Below are 18,145 nucleotides of genomic sequence, written 5' to 3' on the forward strand. Positions count from 1 at the left end.
AGTTGAGCGCGCACGGGCAGAAATGTTGAGAGCGCGAGCAACACATTGCGAGCGAGCGCAAATGCAAAAACTGAGCGAGAGGGGCTGCTGTTGTGTGTGTGTATGGATAATAGCAAACACTGAAATACATTTTTTGCACGCAGCAATGAATTTTGTTCACTCAAATTCAGCTTTTCTTCGCTCAAAATAAATTTCTCCTCAAAATACAACAATTGCACCTGCAAACTTTTTTTACATGCGCTCAGAATAGTGGCACAAAAATAACGCCATATTTTTCCGCTTCACTCCACACACGAGCCTTGTGCTTTGTGCTGGGAAGAGGGGGGAGGGGCGGTAGTTACACTAGCAGTAGCACAGGAACAGAGCAGGCCTATATGACAGAGAATGTGCATCTTCTTTTTGTTTTCATGTTTTAATTTATATTTAATTGTGTTGTGGTTTGCAGTGTTTTGTGTTGTTTCACTTTACGTTTGTTTAAAAAAAAAAGGAAAAAGCTGAAAATTTAAATAGTTAAAAGTTGAAATGTAAATAGCTGTTTTTTGTATTATATGATTTATTTATTACATTTTATGTGGAGGGAATAAATAAAATTATATTTACGGTGGCCCCTAGAGGCAAGGAAGTACCAACGCCGGATTTGGTGTGTGGTAGTAACAGGTAAATTAACTTTTTTTTTTTAATTATTTGAATATATATGAGTGCTTGTGTATGAATACACAAACAATACACATATGCTTTCAATTGTGTAATTTAAGTGATTTAGGTAGCTCTGTTTGGGAAGTTCAGTTAATGCTAGAAATGTGTTTTGAAGCTTGTATGTGCTTTGTCTCTAGGGGCCACCGTATATATTTAAATATTTATATATAAACATATATAAATAAAACCACGTTTTTTTTTTTACATTAGTAATTCCTTTTGTGTTTAATTTTATATTGTTGTTAATAATAAATTAATTAAAGAAAAAAAACAACCTGAAGAGCCGAAAGAGCCGGCTCTTTTTAGTGAGCCGAGCCGAAAGAGCCGGTTTTCTAAAAAGAGCCGGAAATCCCATCACTAGTGGTGACAGTGGCTTTTAAGTCTCTTTGGGCTTGTTTTCATGTTTGCTTTGTGTTGTAGGCAGGGCCGGCCCGTGGCGCCGTCCATCAGGGGGCGCCACGCCAGTGCCACAAATGTTGAAAAAAAAAAAAAAAAAGTTGGTACTATTATTTCTAAATACAAAAAATAATCCCACGTTAATTAAAATGCAAAGTAAAGCTTATTTAATAGAAATATTATTTGTTACAACATTACGCCCCCCCCCCCCCCTCCCCGCACAGTGCGCCCCCTCCCTTCCCGTATCATGGTTCCTTTTGGACGTCACCACATCAAAAAATCAACACAAGATGTCAAAACGGCCAAAACTGTCAGGTGCCCAGGGAAGAAAAAAAAGAAAAGAAGAGGAGGAGAAACGAGAAAAAGACAGAGGTAGGTAACGTTAGCCTACATGAAATTATTTGTCTGAATGTGATAGTAACCTAAATTTTTAGCATTAAGCTAATGTTACATGATTCGCTAATTGCTAATCAATAAATAGCTAGTTAACTGTTTTAACGTCAGTTAATATTGTGGAGGGGGCTAAATTGTTATGGAAAATAACAATGTAACGTTAGGTAATTACAGTACTCCCACCTTTCCCACCATTCCTCATTTGTATTCATCTTTTAAGCAGGTGTTTTTTGTTTACATTGTTATTGCCTTCTGGTTAGCTAACGTTTACCCTGCAGGTAATAGTCACTTTTCCACCCCTGTATATATTATAGTTGTAAGCCTAGTTGTTAAAGTGCACATCATTAATGTTAATTAAGCAATATCACATGAGAGGGAATGCTGTTTTTTAATATGAGCACTGCTGTGATTCGGTCAAAGATAATCATAACATACCATTCTCATATGATATTATACTGTTACTTTGCATTCTGCTATTCAGCATTTCACTGTAATGATGACAATAAATTGAATCTAATCTAATTTGCATATCAGTTAACATCATACATATATCTCTTTGGTTTTTCATTTATATTATATCATTTCATTTTATTCCTGGAATCATATGTTTTTATTATTAGACTTTAATACTCAGTGGTGTCACATACTCCTCTCTTCAGATGCACTGTTGAAGTTTCTAAATCCCACCCCTGGGCCATCTACCACATCTACCGCTGCTGCCTCCACTTCAGCAGCACAACCCACCAGTGATGCAGCATCAGCAGCACAACCCAGCCATGATGCAGCAGCATCAAGCGGTCTTCCTGTTGCCTCCACCTCAGCAGCACAACCCACCAGTTTTGCAGCAGCATCAAGCGGTGTTCCTGTTGCCTCCACCTCAGCAGCACAACCCAGCAGTGATCATAAGCATAAATCATGTGGTCTCAAATCAGTTGTCATATGCTGATGTTGTAGATGACTTTGCTGCAAGAAAGACTAGGAGAGTAAGGCTGTAGCAGGTGATGTGAGGTTGATGAGGGGGTGGTGTACAGTAATTTGTAAGTCATTCTAGTTAATGCAGTATTAAAAAGCTAGAGAACTCTGTAGGATCCCCTTTTTTGTAATATAGTTGTTAAAGTCATACTGGTTTATTTAATATCTTGTTTTGTGCAGTGCCTTATTTATATTGTATTTTTAATTTATTTTATCCAACTTGTTGACACGTTTTATTGTGTTTATGTATGTAAAATTTATTGTATTTCATATATTCATTTTTTATTTTTTTGTATTCATTTATTTATTCATATATTTTTTTATCTTGTTAATTATTCTGATTGTGAATTTGCTTTCTTTAAGTAAAAAAAAAAGGTCAAAGACAAAGCTATTCGGTTTCTTGTGAGTACATACACTACACTGCCGATGTAGGGGGGCGCCACCTAAAATCTTGCCTAGGGCGCCAGATTGGTTAGGGCCGGGCCTGGTTGTAGGTTTGGTGTTTACAGCTAAAAACTAAAAGATCATACTTGTGTACTCATTAGGATATAAATGTGTGTTGGTGTGTAGGACTGTAGCCTATAGGTTCATATTGAACTGGTAATCATGTTACATCATGTGTTTTCAGGTCATTTTACCAAGTATATATATACTTTGCAGGTGAAATTAATCTACAGCTATTTAACCTAATGGTACACATCAAAATGTGTTTAAACTAAAAGTAAAATGAAAATATATACATGTGAAAAGGTTGAACGTCCCCCGATGACTTTGAAGAGTTAATATGTGGGGGCTGAGCCCCAGAGAGCCCTGGCCCAATTTGACCTGGCAATAAGTCTTAATTCAAATAGCTTGAGGGAGATTTATCACAGATTCAAGTGCAAGTATGTGCATGTTAGTATAAATGATTGTCTGTGTGTGTGTGTGTGTTGGGTGAGTGGGGTGGGGAGACATGTTGGCGTAGGACACTTTCATTTATAGCACTTAAGAAAATAATTGGTTTCTGCTGTGAGTGCATGGTGTCCCTGCTAATACACACATTATGTATAATTTCCTGTAGTACTCTCCTCGTTTGACCTTTTGTTTACGTTTAGGTAATGTTTAGACTGCTTGTCTGTCCCTCCATTCAGTGTGATGATGTTTTTCATAATAAGGTATGTTTGCCATAGTCTCCTGTGGAACTGTATCAAAACAGAGTCATTATAAAATTTGATTTCAGCATTCAGTAAATGTCTTACAGTAACGAGATAAACAGGTACTGATAACACAACACTACTTAATTGTTCACTTAAGTCACTGTGATGATCAAAATTTTCAATGTGCTCTGGTTTCTTATGTGTGATTCTAAATTTGCTTTGGTTAAGACCAAATCTGCCGGGTCAGTGATTTGCTTTTGTGGCTAACATTCACATCCTTCAAACTTAAACTTCAGGAAATGTTAGTGACCTCCTTTTACTTTATATATTTGCTTTTATATTTTGAAAACTGTCTTTTAGGGTGGAATTTAGTTTCAGTCAGGAAATGCAAAACTGGAGACTTTAGGAAGCAATGTGGCAAATATCCTTATCCCTGTTGTGTTATTTCAGTCACTAAAATTAAGCCCATTAAATCGGCTGTGTAATGGCAAACGTATACATTACTTTCAATAAAAGTCCCACCTCATTGTGGGAAGAAACAATCTTGGGCTATATTTTTGTCCTATGAGTCATTATTCTTCTTGTCTAGTTTCCACAAGCAGCCATACTTCTGTCTCATTTGTACAGCAACACACATGCACAGTGTGTGTTATTGCTCAAAGTCATGAGTTCACAGAGAAGTACAGTATAGACAAAGTGAACTTCACATTTCTCTGATTGGATATTGTTTTTCTTATACTGAAATAAAATAAGTATTGCATATGTGTCTATTTCTAGAATGTGTTACTACTGACTTGGTCAGCATTAATGAAATGAAATACTCTTATCTCTAACACTTGATGTCTCACTAGTGTGGTTGTACTCTCTGGTCTAATTGGAGGGATTAAATGTTATAAATATATAAGAGGTAAAGCCTATCATTTCATTTTATGTCATTTGAGATGTAAATCAGTCATCGTCTTGAGACAATACAGTGATCTAGAAAGAATTCAGTAAAAGGACTAGATATTATAGTCCCTGATATTGCATTGCTTTAAATGAAGAGAATCTGGAGGGATGGCTGTTATGAGGAAAGGCAGCCCAGAAACTTTACCAGCAGCACACATCGTTGTGTGCCTCAACTTTCGGTCTTTTACCCAAGATAATCTGCCATTTTATAGCAGTCACAAAGCAAGTATTTTGGTAATAAATTCTTGGTATGTCATTGAGAGCTATAAATGCAAATCTATCAGTCTGTATGTAAATTGGGACTACAATAAAGATATCAGACTCATCAAATCCTATCTGTACTGTAAACACATCAAGACAAAAAGATAAAGCACTAGAACATGAGATTAGCCATGTAGAGTGAATAAGAGAAACAGAAGCTTTTAATATTAAATGAGAATTTTTGTTCTTTGGTACTTAGCTTAGTTTAAAAAAAAAAAAAAACACAAAGTTGCCCTGGAAATAAGCATTAGAAGTAAATAATGTCATACAGTGTCTGCTTCTGTAATTTAACTTAAGAGTGCCTTATTAAAAATGGAAGAGCCCATGCCACATTAAGGATTAGAATTTTGTATTTAAGCATGAAATGAGCCTGATGTTTTGCACTATACAGACAGATGTTTCAATCCAGCTCAAAATTCTGGGTATTCATATGTATCCATGTTTAACAATTACAACCTTCCTTACCTAGCTCGGCATACTGCCTTTGCATACTGAAACAATCAAGATGTGATTGAAGTGCAGATTTTCAGCTTTAATTCAGTGGTTTAAAAAAAAATATTAGGAATTATAGTCATTTGTATAGATATCATGGCTTTTATAGATTCTCAAAAGCAATTGGACAACTGACTGAACAAGCTTCTTTGTCAGGTAAGGCCTGTCGTTACATGACGATAAGCAGCTACATTATTTGGAAGAGGTTTTGAACTTCCATGTGCTATCTTTTTGCTGGAATTCTCAATATGAAATTCAAAGAGATACAGATAAAAGGAAAGGATGCCAATATTAAGATGAAAAACTCATATAAGCTCCCAGAATAAAGCAAACATCTTTAAAGGTGACAAAAAGACAATATGAGTTATCAGGCAAAACACATTGATTTTATTTTCAATGGAATCTAATTAAGCAATAAGGCATCACAGAATTGTGCAATCATTGAGCAAAGCATAGCAATAACAAAACTAATGAGATTGTGCCCATTCAAAATAGTTCTTTGTACTTAATACTAATGGTTTCTCCCTTTGGCATCAGTGATGAGTACCTTCATTTTTCTAGAGGGTAGAGTTGTCCATTCTTCCTGGATAATAAAAACATAAAGCCATCGGATCCTGGAAATTCTTGGGTAGTCTTGCATGAAGTGCACATCTGATATTTCCCCTGAGAAGCTCAATGATATTGAGGTTAGAAGATTGTCATGCCCACTCCAGAATCTTCACTTTTTTGTCCTCCTCCTCTGTCCAGTGAATGGTTGATTTGGCCTTGTGTTTTGAATCATTGTCACGTTGGAAGGTCCAAGTGCTTCCTGTGCGCAGTTTTCAGACTGATGAGTGCAAATTGTCATCAATTTTTATGAATATCCCTGTGCTTTTGTAGCTCATATATCCCCAAAACATTAAAAATCCACCTCCATGTTGTGCACTTTTCCCATAGACTTTGTGGACTCCCCTCCAAATATAGCATTTATGGTTTTGACCATAAATTTCACTTTTGGTCTCATCACTTCAAATGACTTACTTTTGACTTACTTTTGACCAAATGACATACTATTTTATGGCCCTGGCTCAGTAATGGCTTTTTTCTATTTTGTGCAAGTGCCTCCTTATTGTGGATCTTGAATCTGTCATGCCACTTTCTTGCTGTTAAACCTGTATTTCAGCTGAAGTAGCATAACAATTTTTCTTTATATCCTGACCAATTTTCCTGACTGCTGAGGCTGATTTTTTTGTTGGTCTACCTGACTGTCGCTTGGTATCAACAGAAGCACTAATTCTCCATTTTTTAATCACACATAGAGCACTAACTGGCATTTTCAAATATTTGGATGGTTTTGGATGGGTCTTTTTTCTTGCAGATTATTTTGACAGCTCTTTGGCCTTCTCCGTGGCTCAATAGCTAACAAAGTCAATGCAGCTCTTAGTGAAATGTCCAGAGGTTGCAATAAGAACTACAAAACAGGATGACTATAAACTACTTAACCATCAAATACATAACAGGTGTGGGATCAGCCAATTAAACCAGGATATTTGTATGTATATTATAAACCCAACTATTTATTTATAAGCAAACTTTTGATCAGGGCCAATTGTTTTTTCAGTTGTCATTCTCTTTTATGAAGGGGGCACACAATTATCTGATAAATTACTTTACCTCACTGTTAAATAAGTAAAGTTAAATAAAAGAAAGAGTTTCTGCACGATCACATGTAATGATTTTGTCATATTTTCCAAAAACTTCATAAGAAATTATGCCAGGATATGAAAACATGAGCAAAACTGTAAAAGCATCTGTAAGTCCGAAACAGTTATGAAAGACATGACTACAGTACTCCGGTTAAGCCATACCACTTAAATAAAACCTGAAATTAAGAATTTCAGTTACATCTTGACTTGTTTAAAATCCCCTGTAGTGGTTTACACGGGAAAATTACAAAACAGTCTGTTTCTGTCCAAAAACATATGGACATAGCTCTGTTCTGTGCTTCGTTTTTATTTATTTAATTGTTGAAAAGATCGCAATTTCTGTAGATGAAATCTATCATTCAGTAGGATCTTGCTTTAACCTTTTAAATGTGCCCACATCGTAATCCCAATATGAATTTCTGCTTTCAACCAATTTCTGTCAGAGAACAATGCTGGTGATAAATTTTCTTGCAGTTTGAAGGCAGAAGATGCTTTATCATAATAAACTCACTCATAAAATTTATGAAGAAAACAAAAACCTTTGTCTATTTTAGCATTCTGCTAAATTCAGCATTCTGATCTATGCTCGCGACCTGCTTTGTGATTTATGCATTCAATAACATTCCCCATATATCCATCAACTGGCAGATGCAGATGGTGGCTCCAGTAATCTGCAGGATAGGGAAGAAGAAAAAGGAGAGGAAAAGAACTGTGAAGTTGCAAACATATGCAGACTCGTTATGTCCACAGTGGCCTTGATGTCTTTTAAGACCATCTGTTTTCCAACTTGTGTGCCCTTTTGAGTCAAAACCCATCTGTGATATAGTAGAAAATGGCAAAAATGTTGTTGGACATGGGTTTGGTGGATAAAACTGCATCATTAGTCGAATCATGAAGGGAAAAAAAACATCTAGAATTTTCTTTAACAAGTCGGTTGCAAGAACAAGTTGCATGCAGCTGGATTATAGATGACACACATCATACATAGCACAGCAGGTTTTTTTTGTAACCATCTTGTTAACTGATAACTTACTGACGTACATAAATTGCCTGGGGTGTTGTAGTTAAAAACACTCATGCACAAAGAAGTGTGTTGACAGTTATCTTTCAAAGTAAGTAACACAGAGGACACTTTTACTTATTTCACTTCTGCCCTGCACACACGTATTACAGGAAATTATAAATTAGATGGACTTTGACACAATACATTATCAGTGTTAAGCACAGTCATACTAATTTGTTGGAATTATGTCATTTGCATATCAAGCGACACGCACATGCAGTTACAGGGACAATTAAGTGGCTCAGGGTGACACAAGGCTGCACTAGCCTGGAGGTCAGACAGGCTTAACAGTGATTCAGGCTGGAAAAAACAGAAGCTCTGGGAGTGCAGTAAAAAATGTGGCATGTAATGAATTGTCAGAATAACATAGAATTTTAAGATACAGAAAAATATCACATGTAATTAGATTCTAGGAAGTTGTACAGAATTATGAAACTGTCTCATATGATGTAGGTGTATTTAGTTGACACTCAATTATGACCAGAAAGCAATATATAAACTATTATGATGAGAAACAGTTTGTTTTAACTGGGGAAGAAAGTGAATAAATCATAAACTGCATTGTATTATATTATCCATCCATCCTCTTAACTACTTGTCCAATTCAGGGTTGTGGTAGATGGAGATGTGGGGAAGGGCTTAAAGCCTATTGCATCTGTCCTAGGGTGAGACGTGAGGTACACTGTGAACAGGTCGCTAACACACAGAGACAACATTCACAGTCACATTCACACCCGCAACCAATTTAGAATTATCAATTAATATACATGTTTTTAGACTGTGACAAGAAACCTGGAGAGAACACAAGCAGGTGTAGGGGAAACATGCAGAAGTCCAGGCCTCACTTTTTTTTGTCTGAATTTGCACAAATGTTCATTTGATGAACTTCACAGATCTTGATACTAATGTTCAAGGCCACATCATGTTCATGTGAATACAGTATTTTGAGATCATTAGGAGGGCATCCACTCCACAAATGTTTAATTCTTTGAAGAAAAAAAACCTTCAACAATTATTAAAAGTTTTTTATTTATTTATTTATTTTATTCATCTGTTCTATCGTTGGCACCCATGATACTCTTGAAATGGTCCGCATTTGAGTGCTGCCCGGATCAACCACATTTTTCTATTGTTAGCTAATCCTCTCCACTGAGCAATTTGGTTAGAAGTGCTTTGCTTAAGGGCACCTCAGTTGTAATTGCTTAGAGAGATGAAATGGCATGCATTTTTCTAAATTCTAGCACCACTTCAGTTTGATTCACAAAAAGTCTTTCCACTTTTTGAAAGAGCCCTCCAGTGAAAACTTGGAATGTTGTTAACATATCCATATGGTGTTTTTTTTTTTATCTGCTAGCTTATAAGATAGCTCATTAGCGAAATAAGCAGTCAATGCGTAGGATGAATATTTCCCCCGTAGAAATGCAGTGTACCAATAACTTGTCAAAATTATGTATTAAGACAGCTTGTGTATATATTTGCATATTCTTAGATCTGCACATACAGTACTAAAGGATGCAAACATGTAGAGTGTATCTAAGCTATTTAAGGCATGAAGTGAATTATATTTTCACGGAAAAAATCAATATATGTAATTTTAATGTCTTTTTGAGATATAATTAATGTCTGGAGAAGAAGTTCAAAAACTGTACTGTAATAATGCCCAGGACATGCTGCACTGCTTTATACAGTGCCTTTACAATAACCAATATACTGTAGATCAGCAGTCACCAACAAGTCTGACCTGCTTTGATCTCATCACCTCCTCGCTGTCAGCCCACAGACAGCCTTTCTTCCTCAGAATGACAGCCGTAATAACCATCTCTGGATGGCCTTGTCTCAGATGGCTTTAGATAACACGCTTGCATAACACTCAACTGCCTGAATTTATACCGTCGCTGTGCATGACCCTCACCCTGCTACCTCTAGGGTGTAGCTGAATGCAGCTGGTCTGTTCCTGTTGGTGGCATAGTTTTCATGAAGCCCAGCTCTTATCCTTGTATGTAATCTGGCAGTTCCAGCAGCAGCCAATCACAACCTGCTTGTAAGCTGTAATGCTGGAATCAAAATGCCTGACAGTAGAGCTGGAACATGTGATACTGATAACATGCTGGAAAATGATTTTACTACAACAGTTCTTATACTAAAGGCTCACATTTCAGATTTGTAAGCAAAGCCACTGACCGTAAAACACTCACATGAATAGATTTTTTTAAAATCTTTATACTGACAACTGCCTAAGTATGATGATTTATTCCAGTGCAAACTCTCCTTGAAGACCTGATAGCGTCACAAGTTTCCATTATATTTCTAGAGGTAATATGGAAGTAGCAAAAGGGACTATCACTGTATTTCCATGTCTGCTGGCAAGTGTCTCTCAAATAAATATTCGCAAATTGTATTTGATGAGCTAAAGCATTTTGAATTAGTTTTATATGCTTTGAAGCAGTCTTACTGTTAAAGGAATTGTTAGATGAACCGTTCCTACAAACTCAGGTTTTTTTTAAATTTAGTGTGGCACTGTATTATCAACCCTTTTGCGCATCAAAGGTACTGTATATGTTTGCAGTGTTGCAAGCTACCAGCTTGAATTAACTGTGCTTCCCCACAGAGTGTAGTGACAGTCAGAGGGAGGAGAGAAGCCTGTCATTTGAAGCATGAAATCCCGTTAACCAAGTCCTCTGTCACTCAGCACCCACTAGGGAAGCACAGCATGCAGAGCTGTAAACTCACAGGTTAAGAGGCAGGGCCACCAATACTGCATACCGAATCTTCTCACTGAATGAAGGTCAACATTTTACAGTACTTAGGTTTTGCAGATCCACACTTTGAAATGTGCCTGCATTGTCCCTGTTGTTATACACATAATACTTTCTATTAGCACTCATTGATAATGTCGTAGCAGTGGGATAATAAGGTGGAATCAAGAAGGCAATACTATCAAAACAGCAAATTAATATCTTTTAATTACTAAAGTAATATCCAAGTGAGAGTCAAGTAATCAACAGTTTTTATAGCCGAGTAATATTGCATTGAAATTTCTGTAATTTCGTAATAACAAGCCAGAGGCTGGAGTTAATATTGTGGAAACAAATGTAAGATTATGAGACAGAATCAGTTAGTAATAGTATAGTTAAATGGGTAAAAATAATAAAACATGGTAATATCTGTGCATTTGATTTTTTTTTTTTTTTTGCTTTGCTACCACTTTAAAGGCAGTTATCTCATAATAATAAGGTAATATTAGCTCATGGGATTTCCATATTAGGATACTATTACCATATTAAAAGAGGGCATAGCTGTCCAGTTTTGTACTTTAATCCCCCAGGCTCCTTGGCCGCCAGAGTACAGGAATGGCACGCATGTACACTCCATCCATGGGTGTTGGCAACTATTGTGAGTGGCTGTGGACTACAGTCTGGAACAAACCCACCCAGTTTCACTAGAGTGAAATTTCTTCTTTCTTAAGCTGAGGGGCAATAGAATTTGACCAGAGGAGGAAATTAAGTAATTATGCGGCTTCCAATGCAAATATTTCCTCACTCTGCAAAAGGGTAGACTGATTCTTTTAATTTTCACCTCATAATATACAAATTCAAAATGCAGACATGAAATGTGCTGTTCTGATCTATTTGACAGGGTGACTGGTTCAAATCAGTGGGATATGAGGATGCTTATTTTCACATAAGAATTTAAGTAGAGCACAGAAAATTTATCAGGTACGCTATTCAGGGTGTAGCCAAGGAATACCCTCGTGTTCGGGCTGGCACTCCCCCCTTGGGTTTTCAGTGTATCAAAGAAACCGTGGACCCTTCGTAGACAGTGTTCACATATTTGAACAGTTTTCTAATACGTGCTTCCAGCAGAGAGGAAGTGGCAAAAAACACCAGGTTGCTGTTACGCATCTGTCTAATGGCACTTGGCCCCAGAGGCACTGTTGAGCACATATAAATTACTTTGTGCTCATGGCAGGTTTTCTGACTTTGAGACATTTCTTGCTAATCCTGAAAAATTGTCATGTCTTGGTCAGGACAGACAATACTACAGTGATACACCATGAGGGAGGCGCTCGATCTGTGGCACTACACGGGCTGGCTTACAATCTGATGATGTGGAGCAATAAACAAGTCTATGGGGAGTAGGACTGAACCTCGAAATAACCCACCAGGTGTGGGACAGACTCTGTCGGGCAACCAAAAATCTGTTCACATTAAGTGAAAATGTGTATGGTCCTTTGTTTTTTATACGAAGAAACTAGGGCATGCCACTAAGATAGGACGTAGTAGCTCACCCATAGCCAAATGCGCTGGTGACACTAGTTACCTGAAAACTGAGTGAGGCCTCCCACAGATTGGGTGTGTGTCTCTGTGGCACGCAGATAACAATCTATCAATTTCAGATACTCCTGACTTCAACTTATTGTGTGCATAAAGCACATCATTTGCTCCATTCCAGCCTCTCTACCACCATGGACATGACCAAAGAGATGGCAAAATACATCATGGAAATTACTGTAGAATTACAAAAGGCTGGAATGAGCCTCAAGACCATTGTCAAGAAACTGTTGCTGCCATTATTTGGAAATGGAAGACATATAACACGACTATCGGTCACCCTCATTAGTGAGTTCCGTGTAAGATCTTGCCTCATTGAGTGAGGTTATCATAATAAAGGTGGTGGACCAGCCCAAAACTACATGAGAGGAGCTTGTTAATGATCTTCAGTCACATAGACCGCCATTGGTAACGCACTGCAACCTAATGGACTGAAATCATGCAGTACCGCATGGTCCCCTTGCTCAAGGAGGCACATGTGCCACAGAAGATCTAAATGATTTAGAGAAGCTTGAGGAAAGTGCTTTGGGCCAAAATCAAACTCTTTGGCATCAACTTGACATGCCATGTTTGGAGGAAAGAAATGCTTTGAGAATGACCCAAAGAACACCATCCCCACAGTCAAGTAACAGAGGTGGAAAAAACATTATGCTTTGGGACTGTTTTACTGCAGAGGATACTGGATAACTTCAGCAGATTGTGGAGCTAATGGACAGGTCCATGTATTGTAAAACCTTGGATAAGAACCTCCTTCCCTTAGGAAGAACACTGCCGATGGGTCATGGTTCTTCCAGCATAACAATGGCCCAAAACATACTGCCAAGGCAACAAAATAGTGGGTAAAAAAAGAAGAACAGTAAGATCATGGAGTGGCCTAGACAGTCTCCAGACAGTCTCCAGACCTCGGTACTTTAGAAAATCTGTGGATGGAGCTGAAGGTTTGAGTTGCCAAGCAGCAACCAAGAAAACGAAAGGATTTAAAGAGTTTCTGTAAAGAGGAGCAGACCAAAATCCCTTCTGAGATGTGTGCAAACCTGATGACCAACTACAACAAATGTCTTAGAGCTGTGCTTGCCAAGAGTTTCCCAACCAAGTACTAAGTCATATTTCACTTACTTATACATACTTATTTTACTTAATGACATGCAAGTCAATTTAAAACTTTTTTTTGGTTAATATTCTGTCTCTATCCAGTAAAATGAGAGTACTGTAAAAAATATAGACTGTCCATTTCCTTGTTAGCAAACTTACAAGTTTATAGGAGATCAAATAATTGTTTCCTCCACAGCATTGTAGAGGAAACTTATTATTTAAACTTATTTAAGTAACTCAAGTAATTTGACATTCTGGGACATAGGTTCTGTATTTTGCATTGTTGTTTTGGTACAGAAATAGCAATTTTACAAGACAATGTCTCCCAGTTTTTCTAGCCAGTTTCAAAATGACACTTTGTGACATAATAATATTAGGCAAATTAGCATGGAAATGAAGGAAAGTGCCAAGCCAGTCCATGACAATGAACTGATCATCTCCTTTGTTAGTCTTTAAATGAGGGACTGAATGGAAATAAATCTGAATGGGAATAAATCTTATTAAGATATTATTTGAAAGCCATGCTGTTGACCATCTTATGAACGTGGTAGACTTTGCATTCAGATCACAAAAAATGCTAATAAGATATGAATAAAAAATTTGTTGAAAGCCATTACCATCTAATTATTATACACCATATGAAGAACATGCTTAGTATAATTTTAATTTCATAGGTCTTCCATGGCTTTGTAAGTAGAGAAATCCTTTAGAAACTATGCACAGTTACATTTTTTTCTAACTTGTTTCAAAAATGGTGTAAAAAGACTTTCTGTAGTGATTCTCAGACTGCTGCCTGAAATTACAAAGCAGGATTCAGGTTGAATCTCTCACAGTTGGCCTGCAGTGTGTTAGCTGAATTTCCTCCAGTGGCTGCTGATGCAGCTGCAGCCTATAAATAGGCCCACCCTAGACAGGCGGAGGGGAGGAGGGCTTTGGTTAACCCCTGAGACCCAGTCCTAATCTGACCCCAATAATAGCAGACATCATTAGAGAGGCATTTCAGCTGACTGGCCAGGAAGGATACAACCTCTGTCTGGAGAGATTTTAGGTTTGCAACATCTCAAGAGAAGCACAGGACTCTGGTTTAAGCACTTTCAAACTCACCTCGTTGTTACCTCTCTGTCAACTTACTCTTCTTTTCCTACTATATGACACATTGTAGACAGGAGAGAAGTAGCAAACTTTCTACCACCCATTCTCACCTTTCATATCTCCAGATGGCAGAGTGTTAGAAAGGTTTGGTGCTTCTGTGCCTCATGTGCATTGCATGGCCTGGATTCAACAAAGCAGTTGTAGCAAAGCTTTGCTTCCCCAACGGTGCTTTTCTGCAATCAAAGAGTATTCATCTCCCTCTTGCCCTCCCTCTTGTAGAGCCATTTTGGCACAGTTTGGATCTCTTTTCACCCTCCCACTCTCTCTCCCTTCTCACTGTTCTGTCCCTTCCATAGTTAGTCTTGGTCCTCTTGAGGGGATAGCAAGACATTCACTGATGTGTAGATTGTATCAGATTTATTACACAGGGGTTTACAGGTTAGTCTTAATTAAGAGGTGAAATCATTAAGAAGAGATAGATAAAGAGAGGGTGCCACTGAGAAGACCTGTCTTAGGCAGAAATCTTCTCTCTGGTCCTTAGGGCTTCTAGACAACCAGAAATCTAACACCTGCATTATCCACCAGATTTTCCAGGAGGAGGACTAAGCAATAGTAATGCTTGCTGGATTACATAGACTGTGAAAGAAGGCAGCAAGGAAATATCCCCAACTCAGCTCAGTACTTGAAGAACAGCTAATCATATTTGCATGAGTTTATTCAGTCTTCGAATTTTAAATTCAGCAGCACTTTGAAAGTAAAGGGAAAGTAAGCCTTCATTTGTAGGATTTGTTAATTTCTTAAAGTTGCAAATGAAAATCGGTGTAAATGATTACAGTCATGTCTTCTTTCTTTCCTATGCCAAAGTAGAAAATACCTGGTTAGATCTGAATGTCTCGCACAGCTTTAGGCATGCCTATGCATCTGACATGAACTAATGAAACCCTAAAAATCTGAAGATATACAACCCCTTTTTGGAGATAATCCACAAGTTTGTTTATCCTTTTTATTGCTTGTGGTTTGGTGTGGTGTTTTTCCAGTGCATTTCCAGGAGACTTGGCAATTAAACACTTTGATGTTTGCATTTCTGTAGGTGGAATGCTTTTCTTCTTTAGCTCCACTAGATACGGTTATTGCTTCTCACATTCTACAAGGATTACAAATAAAATGATATATCCTCAAAGCTACTGGGCTCAAATTGGGTACTTATTACCTAAAGTGTCATCTCAAGCTAAGGTCATTAGATTGAGTCAAACCAGCCCTATGAGCACATACAGGAACTTGGTGCAGCTCTTACCAAAACCATTCTTCATTCTTTTAGAAAAGAATGACTCTTCCTTTTCCAGTGTTTTAGTTTGAGCTTCAAATCACACCTGCTCAGTTTCATTTCCATGTATGGCTAAAGATTAAGCTAAGCAGAATATTATTGCTTTTTAAAGTGATTTTATTTAAATGTTATTTTATTTTGTTATTGTGCTTTAAGAAGACCAAACTAAATATTGCTTTTAGTTGCAGAACTCCTGCATTTTTGTCCATTCTTTTGCAATATATGCCTAATTAATTAATTAATTTTTTTGGCTCAGTTGATTGTCCAAGGTTAAGGCTGTCTTGTATGTTATATTTAATGACTAATACTGCCAAAACTAGTTGAACAGCTAGTTGCATTTTTACAAGGCATAGACCTACAATTCAAAACAAGCAATCAAGGAAATATTAAGGACCAATAAAAATGATTGCACTTGCTGTCTAACATTAGTTGTTCAAATTATTTTTTGACTGACAGAAACGTGCAAATACAAATAACAAAACTCTTTTTGTAGAATTGTATTTGATCTAGTCTCATGTATTTAATCGCTTACTCAGGCACTATTGCAGTGTGAAATTGAGAGATACAGGCAAATAACTGGAAATGAACCATTCAAATTTCAGTGACAGTTTTGCTGCATAATTCATTGTTATGAATGTGTGCTTCACTCTGCATTAAACTGTAACGTATATTACTTTGTCTCAGTGGCATTTTATTTTTTTCCATTGGAATGTGCTGTCTCTCTATTTCCAATATGTGTATGGCACCCATATGAGATACCATTGTACAATATGGAAATAAAGTTAATGGAGGTATGCTTTTAAAGTCTGAAAAATCTATTTCATGTGTGGTGTTGCACAAGTATGTTAAACAAAAAATACCAGTTTTCCTCCTTAAACCGATCTTTGTGAAATAAGCATTACTGTAGCTACAGTGGTGGGACAAGTCTGACTGGTTTCCAGATGTGCTTTTGCTTTTAGAGGCTGCACTTAATCTCCCTCTCCTCTTCTATAGTGGTCCAAATAAACTTGCTTTGTGCTATACATGTGAAGTAATATTAAAATAAAACAGATGGGCACAATCCTTTGATTTTGTTCACAACATCCAGAAAACTTCCTCTCAAAAATCTTAAGTTAGAAAGTAGATGAATGCTTTTTACGAGCAACCATGTTGACCTTTAATATTTAAAATCTGTTAAAAAAAATAAACCCAGCTCCTGCCAAACCGGTGGGCCTGTAACCAAGAAGAAGTTGTTTGTTACAGGTAACTGGGGTAATTTATTTTCACACTCCTGCGCTTTTCGTTGTTTCAGCATTGCCAACTCCCTCTGCAGAACCTGTTAGCAAAATAAGCCTAAGGCAGCAAGCTTTCTCTAGAGGCAAGGGGTCATAGGAGTTACCCTACATTCACAGGGAACAATTGTTTGCTGATATAAGTACAATTTAGCCTTTTCTTTACACGAGACCATGTGTATTTTAGTATGGACTAATCATGAAATCCTTTGACATTGTTTATTCAACTGAAATGATTTGTTTGGATCAGAATCAATCTTCTCTGGCAAACAGAAGAAGGATCCATGGCTCACCAACAATGTCCTTCTTCAAAGCAGTATTAGGGGCTGCTTTGAAGTGAGTTTAACACTCCTGTGAATACTGGAAAGGAAAGAACTGCTCGATCATCTACCCAGAAAAAAAATGAAACAAGACCAGTGTTTGAATATCCTCTTCTGTTATCTTTGTCTTGTCACATGCTATTACCTCTACAGAAAGCAGACTACTTGTCACATGCAGAACACTGTACTACGTCAGTCTTCATTAAGATTTATCCATGGCCACGAATGAAGCCGAGAGACTGTCTCTTCGAGGTTATCGTGTCAGCAGATTTTTAATCCCTTTGCCATTAGACCTTATAATGAATAAACTTATCATGAATCAATGAGGTAATTGCAGGCAGGATTACTTTGTGCACTCTCAGGCCTTGTGACAACAGTTTATTCATAAGAGAAGCTCTAGGGGTAAAAAGGTTGCTCCTGTCCCATTCATCACTGGAGAATTCACCTAAGCAATGCTCTCTCCTTTTGCTTCACAGGTCACAGATGGAGGTACTATCAAGCAGAAAATCTTCACCTACGATGCTATGTTTAATACAAATTACTCTCACATGGAGGACTACCGCAGGCGTGAAGACCTTGTATACCAATCAACTGTCCGGTAAGCCTAAAATGAATTCAGTGTTCTTGTTTTTCATAATAGATTTGTTTTACTGCAGTGGTGAATTGTAAAATT

At 37.3% G+C, this 18,145-nt stretch overlaps 1 protein-coding gene across 3 annotated transcripts in view; it reads left to right on the forward strand.

Moving 5' to 3' along the window:
• igsf21a (immunoglobin superfamily, member 21a) overlaps positions 1 to 18,145 on the forward strand; it is a 181,937-nt gene that overhangs the window by 89,325 nt on the left and 74,467 nt on the right. For all 3 annotated transcript variants that reach the window (XM_084929175.1, XM_084929174.1, XM_084929176.1), the window contains one exon: positions 17,949 to 18,070. In XM_084929175.1, the coding sequence (XP_084785301.1) occupies positions 17,949 to 18,070 (122 nt within the window). The remainder of the gene's footprint in view (positions 1 to 17,948; positions 18,071 to 18,145) is intronic.

This window comes from Perissodus microlepis, chromosome 5, assembly GCF_051167445.1.
Source record: "Perissodus microlepis isolate ML-2025 ecotype Zambia chromosome 5, ASM5116744v1, whole genome shotgun sequence".
Classification (NCBI taxonomy): domain Eukaryota; kingdom Metazoa; phylum Chordata; class Actinopteri; order Cichliformes; family Cichlidae; genus Perissodus; species Perissodus microlepis.